Below are 16,362 nucleotides of genomic sequence, written 5' to 3'. Positions count from 1 at the left end.
GACAGAGCTGGGGCCCATCCAGACGCACTGGAAGCTGCGGGGTGGTGGCCAGGGTGAACCCTGTGGCCACCGCGCGGTGCTCCTGAAGGCACTCATTGCCCAGTGCCAGCAAGGAATGGTGGCCCAGAGGGATGGGCACTGCCTACTCCTGCCCGTGTGGGCAGGAAGGACCAGACCCAGACGTGCTCATCCAAGGACCTGTCCTTGTATTGAAGTGTCACAGCCCCAGGGGAGGAACAGGCTCCTCCGGCCCAGCACCACAGCACAGGAGGGGGCAGCCGCACTGCCGGGGGCGCACGTCCCTGCCCTCGCGCTGGCAAGCATCCCTGGGCAAACCACGGCCCCTGGCATGGCCGCCTCGGGCAGCAGCACCCGTGGCCGCCAGCCCCACGGGGAACGGCTCCCTGCGGGGACGGGGATGTGGCTGCTGGCAGCAGCATCTTCCACCGGGCAGGGGCCGTGCAGAGGCCACCACAGTCCCTGGGCTGGTGCTATCAGGCACCTGGAACTGAGAGACGGGGGGTCAGGAGCTGGGCTGGGTATCGCGGGGGGCAGGAGCAGCCGCCAGCCACGGCACATGTCTAGTTACCGATGTGGGAGCAGGCCTGGAAGCACTCGCTCTCGGTCTCAAAGTTGTTCCTGTTGCCGCCACAGCCACCATAGATGAACTCCTCGCACTGCTGGCTGGAGGCGTTGAAGAAGAAGCGGCGGAAGAGCGCCTTGCAGCTCCCGCAGACGGAGGGCAGGTAGCAGAAATCTGCGTGGTCCGAGGGGAACAGGCTGAGCTGGGGACAGGACTGGGACGCCGCCAGGCTTGGTGCTCCTGGGGCCCTCGGAGAAGTCTGCACAGCTCGGGTGCGCTCTCACCACCAAACCCTTCCTGCTGGCAGCCAGCTCTGCGCCCGCCTGTCCCACGGCCCCACGCACCAGCAGCCCAGGTGCTCCCCCACTGCACAGCACGGTGCCCCGCTGGACTCTGTAGGACCCAGCAAGAGCTCAGGGGCACCCCAGGAAACCCCCTTCCCGGTTTGCTTGGCTCACCCCTCCTGTCTCCCGCCCCTGCGCTCACCACGCCGCCTCTCCAGAGCCCCACCACCACGGCACTGAGCCCTCACCCAGCACCGGCTCCTGGCATGTGTAGCCACACTTGCTGGGGCAGCACTTGGTGGCACCGGGGCAGCCAGTGTCACCAGTGCAGCGGGAGCAGGAGGCATCCCTGCGGCAGGCACCGCAGTCCTCATCCAGTGGGTTCTCCACCTCCGGGATGTGGTAGCAGTACCCGGGCTTCACTGCGGGACAGAGCCACCGAGACGCTGGGGAGGGCCGCGGAGCGGGGGGCTGAGCAGCCCCCCAGCACCCCAGGGCTGGACCCCAATCGCCCACAGCCCCGTGCCCCCGCGGACGCTTGGCACCACACAGGGCACAAGGAGCACCGGGCAGCAGCGGCACCCAGAGCATCCCCGTCCCAGGGACGCGCCCCGGGCGCACTCACCCATCCCTGGCTCCTCTCTTCCAGCTGCGAGTGGGGCTGGGCCAGACCATGCGGCGAGGGGGAGCAGGGCTGCGAGGAGGAGGAGGAAGCAGCCAGGCGGCAGCTCCATGGTGCCCTGGGCAGCCGGGTCTGGGCCTCGGGTGCAGGGGGCTGGGATTTAAGGTGCGGCAGTGGGGCGGAGGGAGCAAGGCTGGCGCCCGGGCCCAGCTAATTCCTGCCATGCAGGTAACGAGCCACACCCAGGCAGGGCCCGGCCTCCCCGGCAGCATCCCAGCCACAGCCCTCAAGCCGGGGAGACCGGTAGGACGGGAAGGCTGCCACGGCGCAGCCCTTGGGGAGCCCAGGCGGGTGGCAGCAGCATGCCCGAGCTGGGCTGGGGACACCACCGGCACCCCTCTGCAGCCCCTTGATGTGGTGATGGGGATGGGCAGGGGGAGGTCGGCGCCGGCCTCTCCGGTGCCAGTGAGCGTGGCAGTGCCGTGGCAGGGCATGGAAAGCTGCCGGCTCTGGTGCAGGCATCAGCCAGGGAAGGGTCTGGGGGCACCATACGCCATGGCATTGCTCTCTCTGCGGCGTAGGACCTCGGGGAAAGGCTGCACGAGAGCCATGCGGGGGATGTGCCCCATCTCCCATTTCTCCCACACTCCCTCCCAACTGATGGAGAGTATCCCTGGCAGGATGGTCCCACACACAGGGCTGAGCCCATGGGTACCACCTCGCCTGCCAATCGTCGCTGCTGGGGAAGGGAGGTCCCGCAGAACCGTGATGCTCCCGTCCATTCCCACTCTGCAGGCACCATCGGCCCTTTGCCACCCGCTTCATCACCCTCTCCTGGCTTGGGGCCATCCCCTTCACCCATTCCCCTCCCGAGGGACTGCCTGCACAGAGCTGCGCTGCCCTGCAGCCCTCTGCTCCTGGCAGTGGGTCCGAGTCTGGCGGCTGCACGGTGCTGGCACAAGAGGCATCCCCTGGGGATGGCACACGGCTCGCAGCCTGCCCCACTTTTGGCCAGGGGTCAGACCCACCACAGCGCAGGGCGCCCAACACTGGGCTGGGTGGCAGGCGGGTCCCTGGCATCCCGCTGATCCCGCTGGCACCTGTGGGCGGGCGTGGGGGTGAAACCTGCCAAAAGGAGGGAGAAACAGATTAAGCTGTTCCCATTCAGCAGGAATAATTGTCTTCCTAATTACTGCCGTAATTAGTGTCCCAAGGGGGAAGTGGAAGGCGAGGAAAGCTCCGTGGGGAGAGGCCAGGAAAGTTGGACCTGGGCCGCGGTTTGGAGGGAGTTGCCACGACCTGCCTGTGCCTCACCACAGCTTCTCCCTGCCTCTCCTCCAAAGCACCAGGACAGAGACCCTGGCAGCGTCCCTGGCATGGAACATGGCGATGTGGCAAGGCCTGAGTGGGGCAGGAACAAAGCCGCATGCTGGTGGCAATTGGGGGGCGCAGGGTCAAGGCGAGTGGTGGGAAGGGGACCCCTCCATGGGGACTGCAGTGATCCCAGGGCCGTGGTTCTGCAGCTGCCCTCAGCGCATCTTCCACAACCTTGAGCTGTCCAGGACATTCACAGTGGCACGGAGACTCCCAGCCCCACACCCCAAAAGAAAGCAGGGCCACAGCGCCAACAGAAAACCACGCACTGTGGGGACCCATGTCAGTGACCCCCGCCCTGCCGCCGTGTCCAGCTCACACGGCCGAGGATGTGCAGCGTGAGTAATGGGCGCAGCTGCACGGGGCAGAGCCACCAGCCAGACCTCCACTGTGGCGGAAATAGTGACTGGGGCAGCCCGGCCCAGGGAGCACCCAGGAATGTGGCACCTCCCAGGGCGGGCACCCAGGGGAGATGGGGACAGGGACGGCGCTGTGCCACCGGGATGATGCTCCTGCCCGGACCAGGGTGCATGGCAGGAGAAGTGCTGGGGGAGCTGAGGGGCAGAGCGGATCCCGCTGGCCGTGGCATGTCCCAGCTGGCCCCACACGGAGCCCGCTGGCCTGTCAGGGCTGACACTGCCTGGGGCTGACACAGGCCAGGCACTGTGCCTTGCTGCCCACGCAGGGACAGGGACAGGCCCTGCAGGGAGTGGGGACGCCTCAGCACACTGGAGCCAGTGCTCCCCACTGCTCCTCTTCTCCCAGCTCCGTGTGCTCCTGGGGTGGGTCCTCCCACCTGCACATCGCCTCCGTCCCGCATACGGGGACACAACGATGGGAGAGGGTCCCCACGCAGCTGGCTGCTGGCAAGCGTGTGGTGCTGCCCAGCCAGCCTGGACTGCGGACAGGCACACATGGGCACGCACGGTTTAGATGGCACGTGCACACGGAGCATGAACTGCACACACGCACACGCATGCACACGTGTCCACACCTGGCCGGCTTGGATTGCACGTGCGCACGCACACGCATATGCAGGCAGCCTGCCCGGCCGAGCGTGCCGGAGCCCTCCTGCCTCTCGCAGGGACAGGCACTCCCGGAAGGAAGCCGGCGGGGAAAGTCCCCGCAGCTCCGGTGCCTCCATCCTTGCGACACGCAGCACGAGCAAATCCACCTGCAGCCTCACACGGCGCTGGCATGGTGCAGCCCCGGGGACAGGCAGCAGCTCGCGGGAGACCCGCGGGACACCCCTGCTGCCGGTGCCACCTGTGGCACGCTTACAGATACTCCTGAGCAGTGTGGTGGTGGGGGCGGCTTCGGGGTACCCGGGAGAGCCAGGGCCCAAGCGATTACCATGGTGCTCTGGGCACGGGCAGAGCTGTGGGTGGGAAGCGCAGCCAGACCGCAGGAAGGGCCATGTCCCTCCGAGCAACGGTGCTGGTGCAGATCCATGCTGGTGCAGATCCATGCCCATGCCCAGAGCCCCCAGCAGTGGGTGGCCACAGGGAGTGGGAGGCAAGAGGCAGCTCCGGCACCGTGTGACAGGGACCCAGGCACCCACCCCAACCCCGGCGAGGACACGGGACCTGATGCTAAGGCTGCACAGCCCTGGCACCTGGGCAGAGCCCCCGCAGCCTCCGGCTCCCTACCCCCAGCACCGGGGCCCCATGCCCCCCAGCCAGCCCTGGAGCCCGGCTGCTGCCCCAAGGCGTGGGGCTGGGTGGACACTGGCCGGCCAGGAGGTGCAGGACTGAGGGGCTGGTGGCAGCACAGGGCTGTGGACCATGTCCAGTCACGGTATGTCCCTCAGGAGCCAGCGATTGTTCCCGGAGCCAGAACAATGCCCGGAGAGCTGCCAGGGCAGCACGGCCGCTCCACAGCACCCGGCCAGGGAGCCACCTCCACTGCCTCGGCAGGGCCAGCCCCACACCAGTGTCTCCTGGCCCCTCGCTGCTGCCCAACCGGTACATGTCCCCCATAGTGGGAAGCTGAGCCGACTGCTCTTGGCTTGTAACACGGCATGGCATGGCACGGCGCAGCACAGCACAGCTCTCTTGGGTCTGCACGGAGCCCAGTGACGAGCAGCAGCACCTTCATGCCTCCTTGTGCAGCTCGTCCAGTGGCAGCAGCCCGCAGGAGGGAGGGGACGGGGGAGTTCACGCTCAGATGGAGCGTGCCGGGTGCTGGGCACGAACGGGGTCACTGGGACCAACCTCCAGCCCCAGGAGGATTTAAGCCCCTGCCCGTGCCCAGGCAGGCAACCCCCACGCTGCCTGCCCCACGCCATGCGGCTGCTGTCGCTGCTCCTGCTCCTGGGGCTCTGCTGCCTCTGGGCCCGGCTGGTGGCCGCAGGTGAGTGCGGGGTGGGCGCAGGGTGGGCACGGGGCAGGCGCAGGGAGCCAGTGGGATGGGGCTGTGGGAGGATATGTAGCCACATGTAAAGGGACGAGCACTGCCATGGCTGGGGTGCAGTGTCCCGCACAGCAGTGCTGTCTCCCCACACATCCTCGCACGCTGCAGAAGTGACTGGCAAACCCCCCGATGGCTCCCCCAGGAGGGGTGCCTGGGGTCTTGGGTCCCCTTGCCTGCAGGGCCCCGCTGTGGGGCCAACAGCCGCACCCCGGCATACTCAGAGGTGAGGGCTTGGGACATGGATGTTTCCATCTCCCCTCAGGACTCACCTAGCCCCCACCTGGACCAGGACTGAGGACCCCACGTGTGCAGCCACCCCACCCCACCCTGCACCAGACAGCTGGACAGCCAGAGAGCTGGCCATGGAGGGACCCACTGGCTACAGGAGGAGCACCCGTCTCCCCATCCCACCTCCGCCACCTCACCCTCCACTCAGCGCTGAGAATGGGAGTCCCTGTGTCCTCCCCAGCTCCCAGTAAACCCAGTCTGTGATGAGTACTGGCTGGCTCCCGCTGTGTCATTCTCCTGCCAAGCCCCCAGTGATCTCCATGGGACCACGTCGGCCCCCGTGGGAGGGTTGGGGTCCTGGGCAGGGGCTGTGCCACCGCAGCTGGCATGCCCTCAGGTTCCTGCACACAAATCCTGCGCAAACTTCACGGGTCCATCCATCCATCCCTCCATCCCTGCTGGGCTCGTTCCTATTCCTGCAGACCCTCCTGGGAGCAGGTGCCCTGGCAGGACCCCATCGTGCCCCCGGAGAGGACGCAGACTCGCCCCAGGGCCATGGCGGCACAGCCAGCTCTGCAGTGGGAGCGTGTTGGGGCTGCACTGAGCCCTTGGGGGTCAGCTGGGGGTGCCTCTCTCATCTGGAACGGGCAGTGGTCCCCCAGCTCCTGACCCCACTGCTGGCGTGGCACGGCACGGCACAGGTGAGACTCCAAGGGGCACGCGAGCTCCCAGCACCTTGGCACGCCGCCTGTGCAAAACCACCAGATCCGTGACCCGTGGCTGTCCGTGCCCGTGTGGCTCCTGGCCAAGCCCTGCCACAGCGGCTGCTTCCAGAGGATGGGGGCGGGGGGCATTGGCCACAGAGCAGCTTGTCCCAGGGTACTCCAGGGAGTCAGGGGCAGGATGAAACCCAGGGAGGTTTCTCCTGGCCCAGAGATGCTCTGCTGGTGCCTGGTCGGGGCTGCCCCTGTGGCTGTCCCACAGGGGAGAGTCCCATCGCTGTGCAAAGGGTCTGCTGAGCCCACGCTGGGCGGGAGCGGATGAGGGAGCTCCCGGTGCCCTGGGCAGGGCTGGGGCAACCACGATGGTCTGGCCATGCCAGGCAATGACCAGGGACAGCTTGTCACACCAAGCCAGTGGTCCAATGTGGGGTTTATTAGGAAAGAGAAGGTCCTGCCCACAATGCTGTTGGTGCCTGGGACCGGCCCTGGCAGAGTGAGGCAGAGGAGGAGGCCAGGGGTGGCTGCCCCTGCACCCACCCACCACGGGCTCTCCTCACCCTACACACTCCTCGCACACCCTGCACGCCCTGCAGCATTGGTCACCAAGCGTAATCACCACCACCATCATCATCACTGTCATCATCATCATCACTATCGTCATCATCATCACTATCGTCATCATCATCACTATCATCATCATCTCCGTAGTCATCATTGTTGTCATAGTCGTCATCATCATCATCACCATTGTCATCATCATCACCGTTGTCATCATCATCACCACCGTCGTTGCCATCACCGTTGCCATCATCGTCACCCTTGTCACCATGGTCGGCATCGCCATGCTCATTTTTATCATCATCATCATCGTTGTCATCATCATCATCATCGTCGTCACTGTCATCATCCTCCCCACTGTCACCTTGGTCGGACTCAGGCTTCTCTCCTGCCTCAGGCTTCCCCTCACTCTCTGGCTTCCCCCCAGTCTCTGGCTTCTCCCCCAGCACAGGTTTCTCGCCAGACTCTGGCTTCCCACCAGTCTCCGGCTTCCCCCCGGTGTCTGGCTTCACTCCAGTCTCTGGCTTCACTCCAGTCTCCGGCTTTGCTACAACCTCCGGCTTTTCCTTAGGCTCAGTCTTCCCCCCACATGCTGGCTTTTTCCCTGAACTGGGTTTCTTCCCAGTGTCCAACTTCCCAGCCAGTGTGGGCTTGTTCCCCGCCGCAGGTTTTCCCCCACTCACTGGCTTCTTCCCCGGCGTGGGTGTCACAGCAGTCACCGGCTCAGCCCCGGGCAGGCGCTGGTCCTTACCCACCCGCTCCACACCTGACTCGCACTTCCCATCTGGGGTGACCCTGCTGGGCTGCGGACAGGGCACCGTGCTGGGCTCTTCTGCAGGCAAAGGGCTCTTCCCCGGCAGAGCGGTTCCAGGCTGCCCTGGCTGTGGCTGCCTGGCAGGGGCTGCTCCGGGGCACCCTGGGAGGGACCAGAAAGCAGCAGCATCAGCTCCAGGGCATCAGTCCTGCACTGCCCTCCCACCCACGCCTCCCACCCACTGCTCCCACCCACAGATGCCACCCACTGCTCCCACCCGCAGCACCCACCCATGGTTCCCACCCGCAGCACCCACCCATCAGCACCCTGCATCACCGCACAGGGCTCCCGGAGGGGAAAGCCTGCAGGGATCTGCCCCTTGATGGCTCAGGGCACTGCATGGCTGCCTTCTCCCCTGCGGCTTTTCCTGGTGGGTTTTCAGGGATCTGCTTGACCTCTGCTGCCCACACGGCCAGGGTAACACAGCCCCCCAGGGCCATGCCAGTGCCTCCCGGTGCATGGCGGCGTCATGGTGGGACCGCTGCCCAAGGGGCCCTCGTTGCCGGCAGGAGCTGCTGCAGAAGCCACAGCACACCTGCCCGCCCGGGCAGTCCTGAGCAGCTCTGCGCCAGGGCCAGCACCTGCCTACAGCTCCAGCTGTGCCAGGGCGCCGGGGAGAGATGGCACCGCACTGCACCACAGCCCACCCTGCCACCCACATCACCCCACATCGCCCAGGCTCATCCCCACCCCACGCTCCCCACAGCTTCCCCGACCCTTTCAGGCAGCAACACCGGCAGCTGCCAGCACTTTGAAAGCACCGGCCTCCCCGCCAGCTGCTCCTGCAGCACCCCGAATCCCACCCGCCAGCAGGCAGCCACCGGGCTGATTGCAGGTGCAGGGCTTGAAGAACTTGGAGAGGAAAAGCAAGAAAGTGAGAGAGAGAGAGAGAATGTGTCTGTCTGTCTGTCTGTCTGTGAGAAGTCAGTCTACGTGCTCTCCTGTTGAGCAGCAGCAAGCGATCCCGCTCAGCAGCAGAGCGGCGCAGCACAAGGCTCCCCACGGACAGGGAGCCCCTCGACATCGCTCTGAGGCGGGGAAGGGGACCAGACCACGGTGTTAGCGATGGAGGCACCAGCACCGCCGGCTTGCTGGCATGAGGCTTAAAACCAGGCTGTAAGCTGAGACCAAAAGAAGCTCAAGTTTCTAGAGAAGAGCATTTGGAAAGTGATGACATTTCTGCCGACACATTTCCATCAGCATGTGATGGCCCCGGCGTCTTATTACAGAGCGACAGCAAACCTGGCTCCCGCTGCACAGGAGCCGTGGCTACCTCGGAGTTTAAGCCTTAGGATAAAACAGCCCGGCTTGCAACACGGGCAGGAGCATTCAGAAGGAACGGGTTCCACAGAATCTCCAACGCTGCTCTCAAAATCACTTCGCTTCTCATTCAAATTCTTTTTTGAGAACTTCCCTTCTGTCAGAGCAGCACATCCCCAGGGGGGCTGGTGCTTTCGGAGGGCTCACGGAGGGGGAGATGCCCCGAACCTGTCACAAAGCAAAGCGCGGGGGCAGCTGCCAGCCCGGGCTACGAATGCGCTGCGCTCTGGTCCAAGGCAGGCACAGGCAGGTGGGCAGCAGAGCTCAGCCTGCTGGAGCTCAGATCTAACAACCTGCATGTTCTCATTTTGGCTAGAAATGCCCCGAGCAGGGCTGTGAGACGTTGGGGTCCCCATTCGCTCCAGGGGGGTCCCAGCCCTGCAGATGGAAGCTGCTCTGCCCAGCCGGGAGGGACCATCCCAGCCCCCCCAGGCAGCCCAGTCTGGGTCCAGTCCAGCCTGTCCCAGTCCCGGGGCTCTGGCCGGTCCCTGCCCAGGTCACTGGTTCAACTGACAAACCTCCTCCTGAGCATCCCTGCGCCTGCGTGCTGGTACCACCGCTGTCTCTGTCCCCAGCAGGACTTTTGCCAAACTCAAAGTTTATAAAATTTAAGCAAGGGCTAAACCTCGCAAGGGTTACAGCTCTTCACAGGAAGCTTTCGTAAATACAAGGATTAAAACAGACATTTAAACACACATCACTGAACATCGTCATCAACACTGATCTAGTTAAAGATGTCCCTGCTCATTGCAGGGGGGTTGGACTAGGTGACCTTAAAGGTCCCTTCCAACCCAAACCATTCTATGACTCTATGAAAATACAGAAAATATTCTTAAAATCTAGAGAGGCCAGGTGTTTCCAGCACGCCCATACTTGCCTGCGGTGGGTGCCGCCTGCAGCTCTGCCCCCAGGGCGAGGAGCCCCAGCAGGAAGATGCCTCTCGCCGTCATGCTGCTGGAGCCAGTGGCTGGGGCTGAGCCGGGTGCAATTTAAAGTTCCTCCCAGGCAGCCCCAGACCAGGAATGGGAGGAAGCAGCTCACAGGTGACTTGTAAGAACCTCCCACGTTTTACTGTAATTCTGTTTTCTGAAGAGCCACTCCAGCTGCCTTTCTCCACCCACAACCAAGGCAGGAGCAGGATCCAGAGACCGCTGCATGCCGCGGGGAAGACAGCATGGGGATGGGGAGGAGGGAAGGGGGAACCCCAGCTGCAGGGAGGTGGATTCTTCACCACTGCTCTTGACAGGAGTCCCCCCACCTTGCTGAAGGCTGTGAGCAACCCCTCCACCACTGCCGCCCTGCAGCACCCAGGGACAGACCATCCTCCCCGAGCCCCAGCGTGCAGGATGCTGCGGGTGCGTCCCTGCGATGCCAGGCAGGAAAAGGCAGGGCTGCCTGCACCCGCTCCCAATCGGTTCTGCTCCTGCTGGTCCCTCTGGACAGGTCCCAGGGTCCGGGATCCTTCAGAAGGTGCCGGTCCTGCCACCAGCCCTGCCTCTGCCGGGGCATCTCCCACTTCCCGAGAGTGTTCTGGGATGCGTGTGAAGGAGCGGGCCTCCAGCGCCGTTGCTTTATTAAACGGGATTTGCAAGGACAGTCCAAATTAGCTGCAGGGAAGGGAAGCACCAACCCAGAGGCAGCCCCGTCTGGAACGGCACCGTCTGCCACCGTCCCATGGGAGTGCAGTGCTCACTGCACGGGTCCTGTACCATCACTTCTGTGAACTGCTGCATTTTAAACCCAGCCAGAGCACTCCCTGTATGGCAGCCCCACCAGTTTCTTTTCTTCATGTCACTGCCGTGTTAAAACTGTGAGGGAGAGAACAATGGGAAGCACTTACATACAAAACCCGGTGCGGTTTTAAAGACAAGAGCTCTCTATCGAGATGGGGCTGCTCAGGAGGCAGACATTTGGGAAATTGTGAGCGAGCAGTGGCCACATGCGCTGCCGCAACGCTGGGCTCTGCCCGCAGGCAGGACCCCATTCCTGACCCGCAGTCCCAGCCGAAACAGGCGCAGGGTATGAGCACCCACCCAGGCAGCAGCGCTGGGGAGCTCCCTCCTCCCACATAGCAGCCACTATTTGCAGATTTCTGCACACCCAATCTTCAAGGCTTCATTCGAATATTGGCTCTAAATCCAATATCTCATTTGTTTGTTCCATTCACGAGCGGTGTGCTCCAGCTCTTTCAATGTTACTAATGTAAATCCCCAGGTTTTGCCATCCAAATGAGTGAGCTCAAAGTCTCCTCAGTCAATTAATTCTGTCCTCCGGCCCCACAGGGTCCTCGTCCTTTGTGCCCTCCCCAGATCCCCTGCTACTGCAGGGCAGCCCCACGCAGACCTGGGCACGCATCGGGAGCAGGCGGTGCTCGGTGCGATCCTTCATCCAGCCCAACCAGAGACTCCATCAAGGCGCCCTCAGAGCAGCTTTCTGGGAACTGTCGAGCATAAATTGCAGAGTTTAGTGTCCACGCATGAGTGCCCAATTAATTTAGACATGAGCATTCAATAATTGCATGCATGAGCACCAAATGAGTTCACACAGGAGCGCACAGTTATCACACGCACGAACGCCAAATTAGTTCCCGTAGGAGCACCCAAACGGCGCAGCACGAGAACCCGGGGGAGCACACGGCATCCGTAGGCAGCATCAGTGCCCAGCTCGTGCACACGTGGGCACCCTATCCATTCACCTCTGAGGGCTGTTTTGGGCACGGATTGCCTGGTTTAGGCAGCAGGGCATGTGCAGGAGGAGGCCATGGGCTGCCCTGAGCCACAGCCAGTGGGCGCATCTGTTATCTCTGATCAGCGAGTAGAAGTTTGTGTTAACTGGCAATAGATTAAATTAATCAAAAATTCCCTTCAGTTGAGACTATTTTGCCCACGGCTGAGACTCCACAGCCTAAGGACCAGGCTGAGCAGCCCCTTACCAGGTCGAGTGCCCACAGTCTCAGGAGAACCGAAAGCAGAGGAACCCTTTCCCTTCGGCAGCCACGGGCTGGAGCTCAGGTTGCTCCCCCCCGCTGCAAATCCAGCAGAAGGGTCTGCTCTGATGAAACAGAGCTCTCTGGAGGAAAAAGTCTCAGAATTTCAAGGATGAGAGCTCACCCAAGGCAAGAAGAGCACAGGAATTTGCCTTCAAACCCCAGGGCCAAACTGCCAGCCTTCACTGGAGACTCATACTAAGAGTAAGTGAAAAAGTAAATGCACTGCCACATTTATTTCCCTTTTATCTTCATCTGCTTTCAGGGCAAAGACTTATTTAATATGTTTGAGACAACAGATTAAGCAGTAACTTCAACTATGTGAGTGTAAACCCATTTAAATTAAGTTATTCTCATGTCACACAGGAGTGCTAGTTGGAATCTGATTTTGCAATTTTTTCCTTCCCTATTTAATTATTTCTTCTTGAATTGCATAGAAACCAAAGTGCAATCAATATTATAGGAGAACTTAAGGATTGGTCTGGCCAGGACACACCAGGCAAGAATGGGTCGGACTCAAAAGACAAAATTTAAATCTGCAGCCGTGAGGCAAATAAAATTAACTGGTTTGAGTTTGACGTTATTTCTACAATTCTAAGTGCATGCCAGTTGACACGAACACTGAAAAGCCAAAGTTCCTGCTCAAAGAGCTTTCTATCAAATTCACATCGAAGCGATGCAGGGGCAGTGCAAGAGACGCGACTCGGGAGCAGGAAGGTGCACGGCTCCGTGGTGCCAAACCTGTGTGGGAAGAGGGCTCATTGCAAGAAATATGCTTTAAGTACAGGTTTAGTCTTCTCCTCCTGGTCGTGACTCAATTCGGATGCAATTTCTATGCGAACCGCCCGTGTCTGTTGAAGATCCAGTGTTCCACACCTTGCAGCTCCACGGCTTAACCTGACGGCCCGGTGCTTATCGCACGTTGCTGTCGCTGTTAATCACCGTCGAGCAGGACGCGCTGCAGAGCAACCTGTGCGTCCTGCCGGTGTCGGCAGCATCGACTCCCTTCCACGCACCTGGTGAACGATCCGGAACAACTTGCAGGACTGCGGGGCCCCTTCCAACCCCGGGACTGCCACAGCAGAGAGCTCTGCCCCTGCCCGTGCCCCTGCCCGTGCCCCTGCCCATGCCCCTGCCTGTGCCCCCACGCTCACCCAGCAGCTCCTGCTCTTTGGGAACAACGCTGTCGTTTTGGCACATTTCCATTTTAGCAGACTATAATCTCGGTTAACATTTATGGAACTAATGAAGGAGAACGCCTTACGAGCACGTTTCTCTACTGAAATAAATGCCTCGGAGAGATGAATGCTGCAGGTCCTATTCCAGCAACACGATTTGGGAGAATCATACCTGCACCCATCGCACACGGCAGCACAGGTCCGTGGAGAGCAGGATGTGCACCAGAGCACACTGGCTCGCTCTTGGGAGCGACTAGAGATCGCTGTGTGCCCACCAAGAACATTATTTGGGTCTCCGAATGGTTTTCGGTTGTGTTTCTCTTCTCCTTGTCAGTCATTTCCTGATTCTCATCGATTACCTGCAGTGCAGCACCAGTCTCATGGGAGGTCAGAGGGCGACTACAGAAGATTAAACCAAAGAAGCACATTTGCTGCTGCGGCAGAATGTGGCAGGTGTGTGCGGCCCCTCACCAGGATCTTGCAGATGCTGGTACCGTGGTCATTTGCAAAAGAAGCTGCCATAAAAAAAGCAAATGCCCGTGGCGACGAGCAGCACCGCTGCTGCGCCCAGATCCTCCCGGGGACGGCTGGGCTGTGGCCGGGGCAGATTGTCACTAAACTGACGCAGACCTCGCAGCAGCCGCAGAAATCCCACTTCCACGGGGCAGCAGGAGCTCGACTCAGACCCCCCCCCCATCCACCCGGCTCCGCAGACATGGAACATCCCTGCTGCTTCCTGAGGCTGACACGGATTGATGGGAAAGGGGCTCTCGGCATTCAAACAGCTCGGTTTCTCTCCCTCTTCTGTTCCCTTTCCTACCTGCCTCAACCCACTGGAACACGGACTCCTCTGCGATGTCCTGCCGGCTGTCGTTCTGTGGAGGCTGGTATAATTTTCATGTTTGATGCTAGTAAGTAGTGTTACACAGTTAAAGTTTACCAGCTACAATCCCATTCCTCCTTCCTGGCCCCCCGTTGCTGCTCGTCCTCTTACACCGTAGCCCTGCGGTGACCTGCAAGGGCAGACCCAACACCGTCGTGAGGATCCAGCAGGATAACGAAGCTTTGCCTGCTGCCAAACCAGGATGTGGGATTGGGTTGAACAGGCTTTCCGCTGCCACCAAAAGCCTGCCCGTGCTGAGGACACTGAGGGACAGACGGGACTTGTCCAAAGTCTCTCTGTGAATCTAAAAAGAACTCGGGTAACCTCAGCTGTGAAACGGCTGTTCGAGTCTGGCAGGCATTCGCAGGCTGCCGTGTTTTGTCATGTGCACCTACCACACAGATCCATGGAAAAATTACCATTAAAAACCGTGGACTGGAGGAGATCCACACAAGTCATCTCCTCAGTTACGTTTAGGTGATCCCTGACAGACATTGTTCTGATGTGCTCTTAAAAAGACATCCCTACCCCTCCAAAGATAAGGACTGCTTTACTGAGAATTTGTTCTGGGATTTAAGTGTTCTTGTAATTGGAAGGTTTTTCCAAAGATCGAATCCAAGTCTCACTTAATTCGAATCAAGACAAGGACCTCTTGTCCTCTCACAGTGTCCTCTCTGCAGCACACGTACAGAGCTGAGCCCTCTCTCCATCAAGCTTTCGCAGGTTAAACAAAACCATTCTTTTCACCTTTCCCCATGAGTTTCTACATCCATAGCTTTTTTCCCTCTCCTCTGGACAATGTCAGATTTTTTGCAGCTCACAATTTGGAGCAATCAAAATAAGCATATAAAAATCCTGGTGCTGATGATAATGAAGTTATGGCCACACTGATGATGACTCGATTGGCCCCACATCCGCAGGGCAGGTTTGTGTAACAGCCTGATCTCATCCCGGGCTGATGCAGCCCCGGCCAAAGCGGCAGGAAGGGGACAACAAGGGTAGGAGCCTCTTCCAGCACGTGAGCCGTGAGTCACCCAGCCTCTCCTCCTGCAGCCGGCTCCGGTCTCCCGTGGGTGCCGAGCGTGGTTACTGCTGGGCCGACAGCTACGACGAAGAATCACACCGGTCACGCTGGGGGGACGCAGCCACAGGCTGCAGCGACAAATGCTGATCGACGCCAGCAGACCATTCTCTGGAGGCCCCACCACTGTGCCCGCACCACAGACACGGGTCTGGAGCATCCGACAAACCTGGCGGAGGAGGAGAATCCGCTTTCCCCTCTCCGTGGCACGGTGGAACGCTTCCCCGCTCGCACACAGAGCGCGTGAGGACAGCGAACTGGAAACCACTGCTCGAGCATCGCCTGTGCGCTCAGCACGGCTCCACCGCCTTCCACAGCGGCCACTCTGAACGCGAGACACTGAATGGCCTCAATATCGTGCATGTTGGCAAATCCCATTGTTTTTTATCTTACAATCGTCTTGGAAGTAATAAAGAAAAACATTAACAATAGAGAATAATGTTTTTTAACTTGAAATTGTTATCCAGCTGATGCAACAGCAAAGCTTCTTGGTGACGACAGAGGGTAAGAAGGTCTAGAAAACGACGAACACGTCATTTTGACTATTCTGCACATGTTGGACAAGATGAGGAAATGCTGGTTTGGAGCATTGCCTCAGATAAACAACGAGATTCCAGAAAGATGAAAGACTTGAGGAAAAAGACACAGAGGTGGAACAGCAATGAGTTTATTTTTCTATTTCGGAGGTAGAAAACAATATAACAAAGAACACGCAGATCATGGAAACACAAACATTCGCATTTCTGCAGCTGCAGTTACTCCTGTCTCATGGGCAAGGTCAATGCACAACCATTTTCATCTGAGACGGGCCCAGTTCCTAGCTGGAATAGGTGGAACAGCGTCACTTTGTAAGGCTTTAGGCCTTACAATAACCATCCATCACTGCATCCACCCATGAAGCTGCACTTACTTAGCACCAAGGATTTCCTTATTGCTGTGTGCCCCTACCTGACCTCGCACTCACGTATGTATGTGAGGGGCCACACAAACCAAGGGGGGAGGTTTAAAACAAGCCCTGAGGAAAAAACAATGGCGGAGGCACAGGGGGTGGGGGGAAGCAAACCTGGCTGTGTCAAATTCACAGCGGCGGTGTCATCCCGCCTCGCCCCCTCGGGCTGTTCGCATTCGACTCTCTGCTCTCCCCCACCGCCCCCGATCGCCGCCGCTGCGGGGGTTCCCGGGGGGAGGCTGCAGCCCGCACCCCGGCTGCATCCTCCAGGCCGCTCCCCAGCCGGCAGGACGGAGGCCGCTCGCCCCGCGGCCACCTCCTCGGAAACCGCCCCGCCGCCCCATCCCCAAACACACACGGAGTTACAT

General features: G+C 60.4%; 2 protein-coding genes across 2 annotated transcripts; both read right to left on the bottom strand.

Moving 5' to 3' along the window:
• Positions 1 to 351: 351 nt before the first annotated feature.
• On the bottom strand, positions 352 to 1,619 carry SPINT4 (serine peptidase inhibitor, Kunitz type 4). The gene is made up of 4 exons (XM_054845981.1): positions 1,493 to 1,619; positions 1,116 to 1,289; positions 590 to 757; positions 352 to 508 (listed from the first exon to the last, which is right to left on the bottom strand). Exons 1-4 carry the CDS (start codon positions 1,599 to 1,601, stop codon positions 495 to 497), a joined length of 465 nt encoding a protein of 154 aa, XP_054701956.1. The 5' UTR covers positions 1,602 to 1,619; the 3' UTR covers positions 352 to 494.
• Positions 1,620 to 6,671: 5,052 nt separating this feature from the next.
• Positions 6,672 to 9,922, bottom strand: LOC129214294 (nucleolin-like). The gene is made up of 2 exons (XM_054845717.1): positions 9,795 to 9,922; positions 6,672 to 7,699 (listed from the first exon to the last, which is right to left on the bottom strand). Exons 1-2 carry the CDS (start codon positions 9,865 to 9,867, stop codon positions 6,825 to 6,827), a joined length of 948 nt encoding a protein of 315 aa, XP_054701692.1. The 5' UTR covers positions 9,868 to 9,922; the 3' UTR covers positions 6,672 to 6,824.
• Between the last annotated feature and the right edge of the window lie 6,440 nt (positions 9,923 to 16,362).

The sequence above is a fragment of the Grus americana genome, chromosome 17 (genome assembly GCF_028858705.1).
Source record: "Grus americana isolate bGruAme1 chromosome 17, bGruAme1.mat, whole genome shotgun sequence".
In the NCBI taxonomy this organism is placed as follows: domain Eukaryota; kingdom Metazoa; phylum Chordata; class Aves; order Gruiformes; family Gruidae; genus Grus; species Grus americana.
Note: the sequence above shows the minus strand (reverse complement) of the source record. Positions and strands in the feature narration are given on the sequence as shown.

What these genes read in the sequence shown, in the direction of transcription:
- SPINT4 (XM_054845981.1), bottom strand. Translation starts at nt 1,601, where the DNA reads ATGGAGCTGCCGCCTGGCTGCTTCCTCCTCCTCCTCGCAGCCCTGCTC. An exon ending in AAGAGAGGAGCCAGGGATGG is followed by an intron (nt 1,290 to 1,492) that starts GTGAGTGCGCCC and finishes TCTGTCCCGCAG; the next exon opens with TGAAGCCCGGGTACTGCTAC. An exon ending in ATGCCAGGAGCCGGTGCTGG is followed by an intron (nt 758 to 1,115) that starts GTGAGGGCTCAG and finishes CGGACCACGCAG; the next exon opens with ATTTCTGCTACCTGCCCTCC.
- LOC129214294 (XM_054845717.1), bottom strand. Translation starts at nt 9,867, where the DNA reads ATGACGGCGAGAGGCATCTTCCTGCTGGGGCTCCTCGCCCTGGGGGCA. An exon ending in GCAGGCGGCACCCACCGCAG is followed by an intron (nt 7,700 to 9,794) that starts GCAAGTATGGGC and finishes GGTCCCTCCCAG; the next exon opens with GGTGCCCCGGAGCAGCCCCT.